This window comes from Spinacia oleracea, chromosome 2 (genome assembly GCF_020520425.1).
Source record: "Spinacia oleracea cultivar Varoflay chromosome 2, BTI_SOV_V1, whole genome shotgun sequence".
Classification (NCBI taxonomy): domain Eukaryota; kingdom Viridiplantae; phylum Streptophyta; class Magnoliopsida; order Caryophyllales; family Amaranthaceae; genus Spinacia; species Spinacia oleracea.
Window position 1 is genome coordinate 90,227,241 of NC_079488.1, and position 18,432 is coordinate 90,245,672.

The following is an 18,432-nucleotide window of genomic DNA, read 5'->3' on the forward strand; positions in this document are numbered from 1 at the left end:
AATGAATTAGGATTTGTCGTGCAAGGGCACAACCCTCGTGTTAATGTGCATGATGTGGAGTCTCACTTTGGTGAGGAGGAACATGGTAGTAATTTCACAAGAGTCTTGCTTGGTTGATCACAAGTCTTAAAGCATTAAAATAAGACTGTTTTGATTGTTGTTTATTAATTGAATGTACATTGTTGAGTCTTGAGTTCACCTTCAAATAAAATATTAATAAACGTAAAGTGCAACCGGAACAAGCTTCAAAACTCTTGGAACGTATATACCTTGAGTATGAACAATGGGGGGAGTCTTGCCGGAAAGCTCGTACTCCTACTAATGATACAAGACGTTGTTTCATTTATAATATGCGCAGGAATTCCGTCGGTATGGCCCGACACTCGGTATGACTCGATTTTATTATTTATTATTTGGTGTATGGTTGGCTCCCATCACCTTTCCTTTATGGAATATTCTTTTGGCCCGTTCGAAGCTTATTCTAATTGAATTGTGAGTCAAGAGTCGAGTCTTGTATCCATGATTGATTGTTTATTATTATATGGCTTTTGCATGTTGATTAGTACTTAGTGAGTGATGCATGTTTTAGTTTCATTCACTCTATGCTTGTAAGTACTTAGCTTTTGCTGACTACGTGCTTCGTGTGTTTTGGTCATGGCCTTTGCCTTAATGACCCTATGATGATCTATCATTTGCACTTGCATTGATGGGGAGTAGAATAATATAGCAGGTTGGTAGATCGGAATCATGTGGCTTGGGATGATCGAGAGAGTGCATGTTTTCGCACTTTGAAACTATTTAATGATACTTTAATTATGTTTGAAATGTTTGAACTATTTATGTTTTGGATTTTGGGCCGTTATGGTTCCAAATTGTAGGAGGCCTCGATATTTCATTTATTATGTTTTTAAAAGTTAGTTGACATTAAATTCCGCTGCGTAATTCTGGTAATAGCATTATCCGTTATCACGGTGGCGGTAATACTTTAGTAATTCCTTTATTTTAAGTTGGAAAATGATTTTATAAAAGCAAGGAATTATTAGGGTGTTACAATTAATCAAGGAAATCGTTCATTGTTGTCAAACACTCATATTATCAACCGCTACTTTGACACATATTATCAATCGCTACTTTGACAGCTAACCTCTACCCTCTAGTTGTAGACCGCTACCCGCTACTCACCGTTCCCCCCACGACGATTTCTAAACCTCAAGTGACCATATGGACACAAATGATTACCAATACAGAAAATTTATTACCAATACTAATACTTTAGTACCAATAACACAAAATTGCTTAGAAGTACCAATACAAGTCATTTTGTGTTATATATTATGTATTGGTACTCCTCCGTTCCTAAATAAGTGTCCACTTTCCAAAAATAACATTCCCTTATAAGTGTCCACTTTTCACTTTTCCACATATTTTTCCCACTTTTCCACATATTTTTCCCACTTTTCCATAAATCATTATTAATTTTTCTTATACATTCTACACTTTTCCCACTTTTCAATCACCACATCAACTTTTATTTGTACTTTATCAATAAACAATTATCTACTTTTTCCTTTTAAAAAAAAAACATTTCCAATCATTACCTCTTACACACAATTCAGTTTTATTAAATCCCGCGTAAATATCCAAAATGGACACTCATTTAGGAACGGAGGGAGTACTAAATTTTCTGTATTGGTATTCACTTATGTCCACATATACACAAGCCACTTGAGGCCAAACTTCCTTTCCCCTCCTCTTCGTTACCGTTGGTATTCACTTATGTCCACATACACAAGCCACTTGAGGCCAAACTTCCTCTCCCCCCTCCCCGTTACCATTATTATTCACTTATGTCCATATATACACAAACCACTACCATATAGGCAAGTAGTCATAGACAGACATGGTGTGTAAAGTAGGCCCATAATTAATCTGTCAATCTTTTTGTCTTTCATAGTCAGCCAATCAATCACAATGCCTTTGACAGAGCAAACTTCTTGAGAAATACAGATTCCCTCCAACTCAAACTCCCCTTCTTCAACAAGACTCCTAATTAGATGCAGAGTCATTGTAGATAATTCAGTGAGATTACAGTTTTAATTTAGTTAATGTTAATAATTCTCAGATTCCTTTCAAATTTGAAATCCATTTTTTTGAATAAATTATACAGTACTCAAAAGTATAGGTTGAAAAACTTAAACCCATTAATTATAATTCGATTTTATTTTGGAAGATTAGCAAGATTGAAGAAGTGGGTATTGCAGTAATTTATCAAAAGGGTATGTCTCAAATTAAAGATCAAATTGAAGAAAAAATTGAGGGTTGGTTGTATTTGATTAGTTCCAATCGTCTGGGGTTGCAGAACTCGCGTAAACGCTACTTTGTTCTTCAGAATCATCACTTCAAATGCTACAAATCAATCCCAAATTCTCAGAATGAGTTGGTAATTGAATTATTAGTGTTTTATTTGATTTGTCTTTACTACATTGTTTAGGTAGAACTGAGTTACTGTTTATTTTTTAATTATGTTGGGGGAAATTTCATTCATTTTTGCTATGATTAAGTTTAATGTTTTGATATTTAATGTGTGTTTTCTGGTGTAATTTCCTTGAACCAACTTCATTTTTCTGTTGCATGAATGCAGTTAGGTTCTTAACGGATATGAATAATGGATCATCGTTTGTTATGTGCCTGGTTTATGACGGTTATGAACCTTTTGCTCGTCGTTTGTTTTTAGTACTTTAATTTAAGGTTTCTCCTGTTTGTAGTGCTCGGTTATGTGCTTATTTCTTGCAAGTAATTGAACAAGATGTTGTCTGAAGTTTGTTGCTGCTGATTCGATGATGTTCACTTCGCGTTCTTTCCTAGTATTTGTGGCTAATGTTTTTTTCTTAATTTATTGTACATTTTGGAATTTCTTAGTACCACTGAAGTAGGGGGAGCGACGGTTCTATAAGTTGCATTAAGTCATAAACATTCTTCTTCCTTTGCTTGTGTTTTGGCCTGTTTCAGTATCCTGTCAAAAGTACGATTGTAGACTCCGGCATCCGTGTTGCAGATAATGGCAGAGAGAGCATTCATAGAAAAGTAAGGATATTTGGTACTTCAACACCTCATTTCTATTATTTAGTATGGGGATTTGAGATGAACTTCTTAAAAATCAATGTATGGCTTGCAGGTATTCTTTATTTTCACCCTGTACAACAGTTCTAATCACAATGATAAGTTAAAGGTATGCCCATTTTCTATCAGAGTTTGTTATTAGTGTCATATTTAAAATCTTTAATGCTTTAGGCTGACATATATGTAGTTGGGCGCAAGCAGTCCTGAAGTAGCAGCCAGATGGATCCATTCCTTTCAAGAAGCAGCATCCAAGGTTTGAAACTTTCATCTGTGCTTACAGAGTATATCAAATGAGATTTTGAGGCCCTTTAAAGTAAACTTGCTTTCCTCTATGTAGGTGTTTCCCATTGGCGAGATTAGTGGTTTGGGTTGTCCCAAGAGCGCATGGCAGTCTTATAGGTAACTTATTTGTCATCCATTGCGTCTTTTTTATTGATCAACTTCTTACAGTAAATGTCATACTGTTCTGATTATAATCAAGTTTAGCAATTGGTATCATAATTCCGGTAGCCTTTCATTAGCATAATCCAGAAGAGTTAAAGGAGATACAAGGTGTAGGCGTGTAGCTGCTGGTGTTTTCTAGTGAATAGTTTTTCTATGCTTCATAGTTTTTACGTTTTATCTCAACTGTCAATGTAATTCAATATTCCCACCTTGATAAGGATACTCGACAGTTTGACACTTCTTTGGAATTTTCAGCCAAATCTTAGACCCTTCCATGTTAACGCTTGCCAACATGTTGACATAAGTGTAATACCTTCTGTGGAACAGATTGAACAGTTCTAAGAGGATATATCATTCCAGTACAACAAATTGGCCTACTGGTTCATCCTCTCAAATGGATCCTATAACAAATGATGTTGTTGCACCTTCAGCATGGACAATATTTGGATGTCAGAATGGTAACACTTGTTATTGTCCGTTGGATTAAAAGTTGACTCTGGAAAGAAGACAACGAGCTTTATTAACTTACAGGTCTTGGGGATTGTGTTATTGTTGCAGGATTGCGATTATTCAAAGAAGCCAAAGACAGGGATTTTCATGGAAAGGCGGGTAGCCTTCTGGAACTCCAATCTCACTTTTTTGACCTGTAATATGTATCTGATTCATCTTTTATTTCCAGCGGTGGGATGACCATCCTGCAATTATGGCTGTTGGCGTAGTGGATGGAACATCAGAGAATATTTTCCGTGCAGTCATGTCTCTCGGTCCCTTAAGATCACAGTAAGCCTGGTGAATATTTTCTACAGAAACAAGTTTCCATATAAAAGAGCTTTTCTGTGTATGCATGATCTCATCGTACATATGCAGATAAGTCATTATATGAGTATTACCTTTCTGGATGATTTCTGTACTAGTATGTCGGTATGTCCCTATGGATTCTAACCAACAAGAGAATATGAGTATGTTGATCTAGGATTTTGTCCCATGCTATGCATAGTTGCCTGCTTGTCTTGCAATGTTAGTAATATCATTTGGTGAAAAGATGCAGTGACAAAGTACTTAAACTTAATTGCCTCGCATATACATCCAAACCCATCAGCTTGATTTTCCAAAAAACTTGATAAATATAAGTGATTATGGAAATGGCCGATAGGCGTAATGGGTGCACAATTTTATTATAGGGCCACAAAGTAGCAGGAAATATAGGACTTAAGCAATAAGATCAATCATATATCAAGCTATCAGGCAGTAAAATGCAATCTTATTTTTTGGTAATCTTTTTAAGGAGAAACTTGGATTTATGGATGAGTAAAGAAATCATGACACAAGTGTAACATATATGAAAAATAGTTGGAATTGTTCAGCGTAGAACGAGATCTATAGTCTAACTGCTGCATGATTGGTGAAGGGTGATCTCACTGAATCTGTCGTCTAACCATGGGTTAGGTAGTGTAGAGGTAGAGGGTTTTTCTTTGTGTGTGTGTGGGGGGGGGGGGGGGGGGGGGGGTTGGAAACTACTACTCGTTATCTGGATTATGTGTTGCTAATTTGCTTCATATTGATATTTCGTCTGTCATTCATGATTCATCTCAGGATTTTGTTCTCCTTAACCATTTCAATTCAATAAGTCGAACTTTCTATCCGGGATTCATCTCAGGTTGTATTCCGAGGGCTTGATTGTTTGACTTTGTTAACTAATTTTTAGATTTTATTTTCCTATATACCAGAGATAAAATCATTAAATATGGAAATGAAGGCGTGGTTTCTAGTTTTGAATTGTTGATTTTTAGTTTCTGTTGAACTTAAAATTTAATTTTAAGTAAAATATCCAAACTCCTACATCCAACATATCAAAGCTCAAAATTCGAAAAATGAATGCTAGCGATGATTCTCAAGAAGCCTGCAGTTGCTGATTTTTATATGCTTAGTGACTAAGATGTGGTTAGACACTTAGATTCCCTGTGCCCACATGTTGAAACATGATATCCAAAAATGCAATTTTTTGTGTCTTAAGAAATTTACCAACGCGAGGGCACCTCTTGATTTAGCGTAAGCTGTGAACATATCCTTTCCGAAAGAAAGGATTCCACTACTCTCTTTAGAATGCAGGGGAACTTGTCTTGGTTTTTAGCTTACATATATGAATATATGATCAATCTGGTCCAAACCAACCTTTACTGGATTGTTCCTGTGACTAATTGTTTTAATGTCTCTTCTCTATTATCATTTAAGGCCCTCTGAAGAGGGACATCTATCTAATGTTAACTGAAATTTTAAAATTTTCGAGTATGTGACTGTTCATGCTCCTTTTATTGGGTTGTTTTTAGCCCTTAATTTGAAATTTTATTTTTCTTTTAGATGGGATTACTCTTTCTATAGAGGGAATGTTGTTGAGAATCTTGATGGCCATACTGATATCATTCACAAGAAGCTATGTGCTGATTGGTTACCTTGGTGAGATTTTTATAGATTGCTATATTTTGGTTTTATCCATAAAACTTTAATCTGAAGTTGGTTTTGTTATTGATGCCAACTGAATGGTTGTTCATGGTTTCCAGGGGAATGAAACAAAGAGACCTCTTGTTGAGGCGGTATTGGAGAAGGGATGATGATGGAACATATGGTGCTTATATATGCTTTTTGAACCACCATTACAAGGTTATTGTATTATACTATTGTCTATACTCTATACTATGATAACTCATAGTTTCTCTTATCTTTGTTTGACAGTGATCCTTTATCATTCGGTATATCACAAAAAATGCCCCCCACAAAAAGGCTATGTTCGTGCGTGCCTTAAAAGTAATGTACTTTTAAGTTATACATTTAAATTTACTACGAAGTATTTACTTTATTTGCTGTTATGTCACTTGTGTACATGCTTCTATCCTTTTCTTTATTTTATTTTTTCTGGTTTCGAGTTGACTATTTACTCTTTTCCTGGATGAACTTGCATTTCAGCATTTTCATATTTTTGAAGTTCTTTTTGCATAATTTTTTTTTTGTCCATTTCCGATGGAGCCAAAGATTCATTTGTTCTTTTGGCTGTAGGATGTAATGGACTAAATCAAAATGGCTCTTAAAACCTTTTCGCTTCCTTTCCATGAAGTAGAAGATGGTCGTCCCGTTGTCGTCCCGTTATCGCTTTTGGGTCAATTGGAAACAACCTCTCTGCAAATGCAGGGGTAAGGTTGCGTACACCCGACCCCCCCTTACCCCGCTTCTTGCGGGAGCCTTTTTGAGGCAATGGGGTAATGATAATGAATGACTATTTCACATCAAATCTTTAACAGTTACTTTTTGATGATTTGGAACATAGTGCTAGATAAATGTTTGTTCAACTTCATTCGTTAAACAAGTAGCTTATCCACAAAGTAGAAAATTTCCTATACCAGGGCACAAAAAAGGAAAATCCTTAAAAGTGAGGTTATTCTAAGTGTTGCAACTTCATAATTTCATCCAATATAGTCTACGTGCATTGCAGTTAAGTTGATTTTTCCGTAATGGTTGTGCGGCTTGTGCCATTGAGCTGAATGTTCTCATTGAGTAACACTTGGGGATGCGGAGGCTCTTATTTCTATCACCTTGGAAGGACTTTGGGGTTGGATTAATGATAGTTCGGACTTTGAAAGATTAGATATAATGGTTGAAGGATTTATTATATTCATATCTTGCTTGTAAACTTAAGATTCTGTAGCAGTAGATAAAAGCCAATGGAGGAAGAGGATATAATGGATGGCCGTGAGAGATATATTTTTGGTTCATGCAGCCGAGCACATCCTTTTCGGAATAATGCTTTGGTTTCTATTGGTATTTTGGTTGAAAAGTCAATTTGTTCGTTACTGCAGAACATTGAAATATTTTTATTACTAACATAGTATTTGTTCATGGTACTGATTTATGCGTTGTGGAATCTGTAGTTTGATATGGTGGTGCTTTTTTTACTTTAAGGTGGAGGCTATGTAATAACTCCTCTCAGCCATGGGAAGCAGTCTGTTGTGAAGCATATGCTTGCCATTGATTGGAAACAGTGGGCAGCTTATGTGGTGCCTTCTTTAGCCCGATCTACAACTATATGTATGCTTGGAAGAATTGCTGGTATGGATTTTTCCGTACAAACTCTGTTGATTTTAAGGTGTGCATAATAGATTATCTCCAATGGGGAGCTCAAATGGGGGCTCAAGTGGAAAAAAGTGTTCTTAGAAATAAGCCCCCATTGCACGAGTTATTAAATTTGACAACATTTTTGGAAAAGTTATCAAATTTGATTAAACTTTACTCAAAGGGTTTTTCCTTAAAAAAGCAAAGTTGTGATAAAAAATAAATTAAAAATAAATGATTAATATTAATTGTTTATCCAACATTAAATAAGAAGGTTATTTAAATAGTCTCACTATTGGATATTGGGGTATCAAAATGAGTCTTAAAATAAAATAGTAATTTTGTCTCGCCATTGGACAATAAAAAGTACTTATGAAAGGTTTTTGAGTTCCGAATAAAGGCTCACCATTGGTGATGCTCTTAAATACTTTGTATCTTCAATAAATCCCCGTCTCAGAAAGTTGTGTTTGCAGCATTAAGAGAACTTTTCAAAGCAAGGGCAGGGGATTGCTTCTCTAATATCTCATCCGGAGATTTGGCTTTTTACCATGGCACACAGAATGAGAGTAATCCTGAAATTTACCCGCCTGCTGTGAACGTGGAAGAAAAACTGGAAGAGAAAATTGAGGATGAAACTGATGAACCTGGTAGCCTTGCAGAACTTAATGATGTCAGCGACGAATTTTTTGATGCCCCAGAAGGATCAGATTTTGATCTATCAGATCATGGTTGGCCTTCTGATTGCAGTCCAGAGACACATTTGCAGGTACAAACCTATATTGCTCTTCCCTAGTAAATGTATGAAGAGTTAATGACTTAATGGATAACTTAAATAATTTCTATCTAACGTAGCTTATTGTATATAGTAGCCTTCGCCGTGGGCCAGCATAATCATTATTTGACACCTTGTCTTGATTATAATGATCTGGGTTTACCTGTATCACCCCGTTAGTAATATGTTCCTGATTCCTTACCTTCGTCAGTCCTTGACTCATACATGCTTTTTTGCTTGGGAAGTTAATTTGATTTCTTTTAGCAAGATTACTTCTGGCAGGCTCATGTTCAATTAACCCAAATAGTTTAACAGTATGGAAGATATAGAAATCTTTAGGGGTTTTGTAATAACTGATTTGGAAATATTTCCAAACTTAGATTACCTCTTATAAAGTAATTGCGATAAAGCACAATTATAATTTTATAGTCATAGAGGTATAGCAACCTCTGTCCTTTTTTTGTATATTTATTTACTATAGGCTTACCTTGAATTTTATTCATACTTTCTGCTGGCTTCACCATTTCATTTAACTTTTGCTATGAATTTGTAGGATGCAAGACCAAAGTTATCCACGGCTTCCGTGTTTGCGAAAAAGTTGCATGAGTTAGCAGGTTAGTCAAATGCTTGAATCAAAGTATTTGTGAACTTGTGGCATGCTGCGAGCTAAGTTTCCAACTAATAGCATTCAGAAGAGCTCACATATATTTGAAATCTTGAACTGGTTTCTTTTGATACAGTGCATAAGAAGGGCTATGTCGATTTGGTAGAGATGGCCGCCAAAGATGGGATATCGTGCTGCTATGGTGCTACACTTGAGGAAGATTCAACTTGTACTGTTGCTTCCAGTTGGACAACAACAGATCCATCTACATTTCTGATTCGTGGAAAAACTTATTTAAAAGACAGTCAAAAGGTATGTGGTTAAAGAATGCTGGTGGTGATGATTAGCTAAGTAGGCCTCTGAATAACTGGAGTAGTCAAGGGATTCTCGTCTTAAGATAAAGTTGTGTCATGTTGAATGAAAGATGCAGCATTTAAGGTCACTTTTCCCCTTTTTTTAAAACCAAATTCCTATATGGTCATTTACTCTGTCGTATGACTGAACAACTCGTACCATGACTCGTTATAAACCTGTGAAAGCTATAATATAGATCCTTCCATGTTTGCTACTGCTAAATTTTATGCATAGAGTTTTGAGACGCACAATTCTGAGAATGTAATCGTTCACTTATTATATGCAATTACTTGAGTGGTTATTTATGATGTGCAGATCAAGGCAAATCAAACCTTAATGAAAATGGTAGGTGCTGACTGGATAACATCTGACAAAAGAGAAGATGACCTTGGGGGTCGCCCTGGTAGCATAGTGCAGGTGATTGCATTCACTCTATTATGTTTGTGTGAAACAGTATTTACGTTATTGAAAGCTATACCAGCATGTTCAGTTCCGATGGAGCCAAAGATTCATTTGTTCTTTTGGCTGTGGGATGTAATGGACTAAATCAAAATGGCTCTTAATACCTCTTCGCTTCCTTTCCATGAAGTAGAAGATGGTTGTCCCGTTGTCGTCCTGTTATCGCTTTTGGGTCAATTGGAAACAACCTCTCTGCAATTTGGGTAAGGTTGCGTACGTCCGACCCCCCCTTACGGCCTTACCCCGCTTCTTGCGGGAGCCTCTTTGAGGCAATGGGCCGAATGGGGTAATGATAATGATAATGAATGAAAGCTATACCAGCAAATAGGCTGTCTGAGTTAATAAACGATAAAATGTCTCTGTTTCACAGAATTCTGCAACAAAGGGCGGATCCGAATTCTTTTTCATAGTGAATATACAGGTATTCTTTATTTACTTGTTTATTGTTGTAGTTATGAGAAAAATATTCCTAAATCTACAGAGCTACATTGCTAAATTTCTAGGCTATGATACTCAGGTCCCTGGATCAAAAACGTACAGTCTAGCACTATACTATATGATTAGTAATCTACAAGACGCACCTCTGCTGCAGAGCTTTGTTGACAGAGATGATGCATACAGAAATTCAAGGTTTAAACTTATTCCATACATATCCAAGGTCAGCATACAATACTGGTCTCGGGTCTCAGCTATCGGAAAATGCATTACTTTTTATCTTGTCCATCTTATGCAATTAATAGCTTTTTTTGAGCATATTTTGTACTCGTATAGTCGTATTGTCTTCCAATTAAAATGTCCTGGACGTACTTCATGGTTCCTGACTGCCTTCTCATACCTACAGTAGATATAGTCTTGAGTGCGACCATGTCATACTAACTTATTGTGAGACTTTAAAAGTTGAGAAGTGATCAACAACTAACAGCGAGTGTCCATATTGAATGCTCACGTGGGGCGCGTCTGTAACTTAAAAACAGGGGACATGCTTGGTGGAAGCTAGCTGTTAGCGATTAGTTAGTGATTAGAAAAGTCACAGTGATCTCACGAATAATATGGTGTAAGACTGTTCAATAGAAAGCCGGTTTTCCATGGCGATTACAGCGGTCTCACGACTGATGTTGCAACTCCAACAACTTTCCTGTATCATTGTGGATGATGATGCCAAGGAAGGCCTACTGCCTTGCTCGCCAATGAACAACCTCCACAGCGCCGGCTTTGACCTTAAGCACTCAAGCAAACAGAGACCTCCACACATCTACCTCATATCCATTAGCTAATGAATAACTGTTAGCACTAATAATCAAGGTCTGCAGATTGCAGCACCTTTATACTCACTGCCATGAAGTTTCAAGTTCCATTCAAACCACAGGGAATACTCCAGCATTTAATCCTGAACCAACTCTGCATCATTTAGGCTTTGTTTGTTTCAACATAAAGCATTTTCAACTGAAAATGATTTTTCTTGGAAAACAATTTTCAAGGGAAAACACAATTGTAAAATAGTTTTCCTTTGTTTGTTTCCTTACCAAAAAAAGTCAGTGAGAAAAAGGGAAATGAAAATGGAAAGGAGAGGATAGATAGGAGGAGAGAAAAAGAAATGTAAGGGAGTAGAGAAGAAAATGTGGCATTCCTTCTTTACAAAAGGAAAATATTTTCCACCCTTTGGAAATTTGTTTTCCTCTCCTGAACAAAACAAACAATGGAAAATGGGAAATCATTTTCTGGGAAAGTGTTTTTCGTCAAAAGAAACAAAAGCCTTAATGATTTCACACTCTCCTACCCAGTCAATCTCCAGTTCTCTACCCATTCCCACAGTACTCCACAACTTCAACTTCACTGAGCCCAGCTTCCTTCCAGCCGCTAGCAACAAATAGATAGCTTTGGATGGGATAGAGGTCAGTCGTGAAGTTATATGGCCACCTCCAACAACCAGCCTCTGCATTTTTTCTTCGCCTACAATTACTCCCATGACCCATGCGTAGGAAGCATCCCTCTTCACAATCAACCAATAGTCATGCAAAAAAAGTTTAACTTCAAGAGATCTGCATCCCATAATTATTTCCCAAATAAACCTATCATTGGCATAGCTGGAAGTCATAGAATGGCCATTTTCCTCCACCTAATGAATTACATCCTGTCATCAAAGAAAATTGTCCATTTTTTGGTCTTTGGTTAACTCCCAAGCCAGCCCATGTATAGCCAAAGGAGAGCACAACGGAATTTAAGAATATATTCAGACTTAAACTGAAGGAATAACCATTGAACTAGGTTTTCACTCCAACAACTTCCCTGTTGGTTAATTAAAGATGTCACGAGCCAATCCTCCGTAGCTGGCACTTTGTGTGTGTGTGTGTTATGGGGGGGGGGGGGATTGTCCGTCTTCCTCCCAAAATTCCGATTTTGGTGGCTTCCTTAGCAACCTGTCAAGTATACACCTCCAAGTGTTATTCGGTCTGAGGCACAAAACAACGCCGAGCAACTCATTATAAAGTATTGTGCTATGAACCAACAAGTGCTTGGATCACTTGGTAAGAGAGTTGTTCTAGCTCAACAAAAGGTTACGTAAACGTAGCAGCATTTGTTGGAGCAGCATTCCTACCAACAAGGGCAGGAACCAGCTCGAATTTGGATTAGTGGGAGTCTAGCTAAGTAGGCTTTGGATACCCTGTGACTCGGTGAGGTATCCTCAAACTAGTATTCTGCTTTCCGGACTTGAGAAACCAGGGAATTTGGATGGTTTTAGATGTGCTTGGATTGTTTAGGAAGGAAAGCCTCATCAAAGGATTCTTTGTTTTATATACAAAAGTTTCTATGAAACCAAGCGCTTTTTTATGTAATCTTCACTGTAGCCCACCCAAAAAAGCTATTGAAGCTGTATTTCATTTCATGTGGATTGGAAGTTGAAATTGGCCTATAATGTGGGTAGGGCATGGTGTAAAAACTTGCCCGAGTTAACTCGTATCGCCCGAGTTTACTAGGTTTTGGAGGCTGGCGATACGAGATATCCCGAGTTGTAAAGGTGTTTTTAAAAACGGCGAGATCTCGGCCGGTTCAACCGATCCGAACGAATTTTGTCCGCATTAAACGTTATTAACCTCACATCTACTCGGTTTTCAGCCGAATTCCCCATATTTACGACAAAAAGAAAGGGAAAAAGGAAAGAAATGGAGAAATTCCACTGAAATAGAGTAGAGAACTCCATTTTCAGATCTAAAACAAGAGAGGAGAGAGAAGGCAGACAAAGGAATTCATTTGATTATGTCACATGTACGGTTTAGGGGAGGGGGACTAGGGTAGGTAGTGAGTGGGGCTGACATGGTGCTTCTTTTTCAAAATTTCAAATTCCTACACAACAACCGCGACACGGTCAGCGACTAACGCATCATTTCCATTACCGAGACTCCGCGATCGATCCCGTGACTGTGACCGATACCCGCATTTTTTATCTATGGTAGGGACCGACTGAGCCTCTGTTTTTGTGAGGGTTTCTCTACCAGAAAACAAGACAAATTTACGCTCCCAACCTTTACCTCTTCCATATTCTTTTGTTAATGTTCGAGAAGTCATACTTTTTCACCTCCGTGATTGTTGGCATTCCTAAGAACCTGGGGAAAGTATCAATCACTATGGACGCTACTTCATGAGGACTAATGGACGGCTGTACCTTTACCTAAAGACTTAGAATTAAACCGTGGTTGTACTTAATCTTGTGGAGAGATTGAAGTTTGTTCAAGTTTTTTAACAGAAAATGTTCAGCTTTTCCATGTTATATTCTTGGTCAAAACACCATTCCACACATGAGTCTATTTGCTTATTTAACGTGGTCAATCGATTACATTGTAAGCATATTAATGCACCAGCCAGTATGGATCATGCTGTATGTCTGTAAGCAGAGAAGGTTCGTATGTGTGCTGCCTTACTCTATACCTGTAAAGACTTGTCTCTAAACTCTAAGCCCAAACACTATAATTCTGTTTTGATGTTTACTTTATGATCTATGCATTTTGGAGCGAAGATTCTTCTTGGAAGACTAGAATACATGACGTATTGACATCTAATATCAATCTTGTCAATAGAAGGTTTTGGGAAGGGATTTTGTCAGAAAACTTTTATTTCATTCTTCGGGGATGCCAATTTTTTAACTCACTCTGTATTTTTTTTCAGGGCTCATGGATAGTCAAACAAAGTGTTGGAAAGAAAGCATGCCTGGTGGGACAAGCACTGGAAATCAATTATTTTCAAGGGAAGAATTATATAGAGGTGGGTGCTTTGCAATCAAAAAATTGGTCTTTTGTTTCCTTGTTTGATTCTTGCTTGTTGTTTTATAAATCAACGGATCTTTCATGTACACCCATAGTGATGGGTATCCCTATAGGATTATAAGGATTACATCTTGAATTTACTATAAGTTTCACAAATTGTTACATTTATATTTTTGGTTTCATCTGAGTGAATCCCTTGATAGTTGATAGCTAGACGCCTAGACTCCATTACTTGAAATTTTCTGTGTCATCCTGTTTTAAATGTTTGGGAAGGTGAAATACTATAATGTGCCATCCTGTTTTCTATGATTGCTGCCTAGAAACTCCATATCATATTAATAATAACATACATTTGACAATTCTGGGGAACAAACTGTCAAGAGTTTTAGATGGGAGTTTTTGCAAGGCTGTGTTCTTGAAATTTGAGATAGCTGACAATATTTTCTTCGATTCTTGCAGCTCGGTATTAATATTGGCTCGTCATCAGTTGCAAGAGGAGTCACTAGTCTTGTTCTTAGTTACCTTAACAACTTGGTTATTGAAATGGCTTTCTTGATTCAGGTACAACTTGTTTATATGCTTCTGCATCACACTAATAAAAATAAAAATAAAAGGCGCGGAAAAGGTTTGTCAATTTAAATTAGAACTTATACAAATTGTTGATCCTGATATTTGTAGGCAGATACGGATGAAGAGCTCCCTGAACAACTTCTTGGAACTTGCCGTCTCAACCATCTAGATGCTTCCAAAGCAATTCTAATAACTTAATAGAATCAGTTTCTTTTTCTATATTTTTCTGAGGTGCCTTGTTGTCTCGAGGTTGAAGCATTTGGTGTTCTTCCTTGGTTACACTCAGGCTACACTGATGTTTTTGGTGAAAATTTTTATCTTATTCCAAAAAAATTAATTACATGTATATTCTAGTACGTACATTGATGTATATAATTGATTTGTTGGTTTTCTATCAGCTGTTCTTAGTTTATAATGGATCTTAGGAAGAAAAAAAAGTCTAGCAGTAGTGAACAAGGTATAGATTGCTACAGGAGTTTCATCCATTATCCATTTATATTGATGATAGTTTATAAATTAAGGTCAAATTTGACTATAAACTCTTCTCAACTACCAAATATAGAACCCAATGGGAATATAACCATCTACTGCCACCAGCACCAGAGGGGGCAAATGGTTATTTGTATCAAGTTCGGTTTCAGTTATTCCTTTTGATAAATTGACGCTACTAGTTCCAACTATGGTCATGCTTTTTCAAAATGTCTCAACTTTTGATTAATCTAGGGCGGGGGTTTCAACTTCTAATGTGACAATCATATAGCATATAACCTCATGTTCTATAAGATGACAAAGTATATTGAATCAAATTGTTATTTTACTCAAGATGCAATTAAGGAGGGATTATTTGCTTTTGTACTACCGTCTGTATTTTATTAAGTAGTGCACTTTGACCAGCACAGAGTTTAAGAATGGTGGATTGATTTTATTAAAACTAGTCTCATACGCACGTGCGTGAGTATAAAAAAATTAAAAATCATATTATTAGAACTAATCACCACAAACAATAGGTAAAAATGATTATTTTGCATAGATCATCTAAAGAATAGTGAATACTACATTTCTACATGTATTATTTGCATCTTTTATTCCTTATAAATTTTGTAACTAAATAATCTTTCTTTGACCTTTTTTTCCAATTATATGTCAAATTTGCATCACACTTTTTCCTAAATCTAGGCATTAATTGTTACTCCTTCCGTTCCTTTTTATTCTTGACGTTTGGTATCATGCACGCGATTTAACAATTAACTAGTGTGTGGCCCTTGTGTTGCCCCGGGTTTTGACTTTAATTTGGATTTATTTGTTGTAAATATGTTGTTGTAGTTTATATGTTTTCAAGGCTAAAATGAAGAACAAGAAAGTAAGACTTACGGAACTTGTTGTGCCGTGATAACCAAACCACTGCCTTGAAAACGAGATTCGGTGCAACCGGGGTGCACAATTGTATTCACCGATTCGTTCCCTAAGGTTTAGACAACTCTCAACACACAATGGCACTCTTGCATGTGAGATGGAGTTACTAGAACTTATGCCCAAAAGAGAGGAAGAAAAGAAGACGATAAGGGAATGATTTTTCTGTAACAACTCAAGAAATGAAGCATGTATTTATAGGATTAGTGGATAATACAAAACAACCCAAAGAAACCAAAGGACTCAAAGGAATCCAATGGTATTGAATCACCAATTAAACCCATGATAATGAAGGGTCTATAACCCCCATAATCAAGAGAAATAATGGACCAACTTAATCACCATAATCAGAATGATAATTGTCCATACATCATACTTAAAAGGCTATCATAAAAGAGGAATCCAAAGAAAAGGTCAAAAACCGGACAACACCAAGACCTGATCTCGAAACCTGCCGATTTTCCAAAACCGGGCGGTTTTCGGTGCACTTCAAGAAATGTCTTTTAAGTCCGTTTTTCAACTCGCGCTCGAAACCTGTCGGTTTTGGAAAACCTGGCAGACAGGTTTTGAGAAACCTGACAGGTTTTGAGCGCACTTTTCCAACTTTAAATTCCAACATATGTGCCCACATAAATGGTGTCGTCATAGAATTACGGGGGTGATACAAGATAGCGGCCGATTAACAACTTTCTCAAGCTGAAACCCCACATCCGAAAATCAAAACAAGGTCGGATCCTTTTATTCATCATTAGTTGATTAATTACTCTGAACATTATTAGTACATCATCAACCCATGCAATGAAATTTTTATTCCCATTGGTAGTCCCTATTACATTTTCTCCTCACATGTAAAGAGAAAATGTGAGAGAGTTCACGGTGCACCCGAGTGCATGTATATTATTCTATAATTACTCAACCACCGTCAATGTTTCTCCTCTTACCCCGGGCGTTTTTTTTTTGTTTTTGAGGCTTAATCTAGGAAAATAATAATTGTACATTTATATATGAAGTAATCATTCTCCTTTTTTTGTATTTACTTTTGTTCAAATTGTTATTTATTGTAAAAAGAGCATATATGTTTATATAGAAAAAATAACATAAGTTGTTGGTTAAGATGGTAAGAAGTCACCATGTTCTCTCTCCTACTTGTGAGTTAACTCACCATTGTAGGTGGTAACTCACAACTCTACCATGGGGAGGGGAAGCAACTACGGCAGCGTCACTGACTGGTGGGACCCGCGATGGAAGAATCTTTTTTTGTCTTTGCCCGTTAATTTAAAAAAAACAACACCGTTTAAAAAAAAAGCATGAAAACTGACTCACGTCAGAAAGAAAAAAAAGAAGTCATAATGGAATGTTGACATGTGTCCCACCTTTCTCTAATTCATGATTTCCTCTGCTCAAACAAATGACCGTTGGTAATGAAATGTTACCATTTTTTTTTTCTTTGTTAATTTTCTAACTGTAAATCGACAATTCATTTAGTTTTTTTTCAAAAAAACAATTACACCAATCACATTTTTATAATTTATCTATAAATAGAGCTCAATATTGATATAGTTTTTCACCATTAACATTTTACCCTTATTTTTTTCATTGTAAAATCAAATTTACATAGTATTTACATATAAAATTATTTCATAATTACGAATCTTAATAATCCTAATTACGAAAGTGGTTCATCTCAAAATAATCCAAAATACCGATCTTTCAATTCTCCAAATTTCCAAAGTAATTTTCCTTTTGATCCAAATAATCTCAATAATCCAAATGCTCAAAGGATGTTATTTTATAACATGCCTAACCAACCAATGCATCCAAATCAACAATTCCCAAATCAATTTTCAAACCCAAATTTCCCACAACAATTCCCAAACCAATTTTAAAATCAAAATTTGCCACAAATTCCTCAAAATTACCCATCTAGTTTTATACGAAGTATAACTCACTAATAGGAGAGATTGTAATATTGTGTCGTGAATAACTACAAAATCGCTATTGCTCTTTCTCTGAAAGAGTTGACATTTGTAGTTTAGTCCACCCTCTTTCCCAATTTTACCCTTCCTCTAGTTTCTCTCTCCTCACCAAGTCACCACTAGGGATGGCAATGGGTCCAAGACCCGACCCAGATCCGGTTGGACCCGGTCCATTTTTAAGGTTCTGGGTCCAAAAAAATTAGACCCTGTGGATCTGGGGCGGATCTGGGTCTTTGTTCAATGGGGCGGGTCTGGGTCCGGGTCCAAGAATTAAAGATCCAGATCCGGTCCAGATCCGACACACAGACCCATATATATAATTTTAAAAAAATTATTAAATTTTAAATATAATTCAATCTTTGC

General features: G+C 36.6%; 1 protein-coding gene across 1 annotated transcript; it reads left to right on the forward strand.

The window, feature by feature from the left end:
- Window positions 1-1,943: 1,943 nt before the first annotated feature.
- Window positions 1,944-15,075, forward strand: LOC110776612 (protein ENHANCED DISEASE RESISTANCE 2-like). Its single transcript, XM_021981170.2, has 21 exons — window positions 1,944-2,440; window positions 3,010-3,084; window positions 3,176-3,229; window positions 3,308-3,373; window positions 3,458-3,519; window positions 3,892-4,022; window positions 4,123-4,169; window positions 4,244-4,344; window positions 5,923-6,018; window positions 6,123-6,187; window positions 6,295-6,366; window positions 7,516-7,662; window positions 8,139-8,431; window positions 8,991-9,051; window positions 9,178-9,353; window positions 9,711-9,812; window positions 10,225-10,275; window positions 10,372-10,512; window positions 14,016-14,111; window positions 14,573-14,674; window positions 14,792-15,075. Exons 1-21 carry the CDS (start codon window positions 2,279-2,281, stop codon window positions 14,879-14,881), a joined length of 2,190 nt encoding a protein of 729 aa, XP_021836862.1. The 5' UTR covers window positions 1,944-2,278; the 3' UTR covers window positions 14,882-15,075.
- The last annotated feature ends 3,357 nt before the right edge of the window (window positions 15,076-18,432 follow it).

What these genes read in the sequence shown, in the direction of transcription:
- LOC110776612 (XM_021981170.2), top strand. Translation starts at nt 2,279, where the DNA reads ATGTCTCAAATTAAAGATCAAATTGAAGAAAAAATTGAGGGTTGGTTG. An exon ending in TATGCTTGGAAGAATTGCTG is followed by an intron (nt 7,663 to 8,138) that starts GTATGGATTTTT and finishes TTGTGTTTGCAG; the next exon opens with CATTAAGAGAACTTTTCAAA. An exon ending in TTATTCCATACATATCCAAG is followed by an intron (nt 10,513 to 14,015) that starts GTCAGCATACAA and finishes ATTTTTTTTCAG; the next exon opens with GGCTCATGGATAGTCAAACA.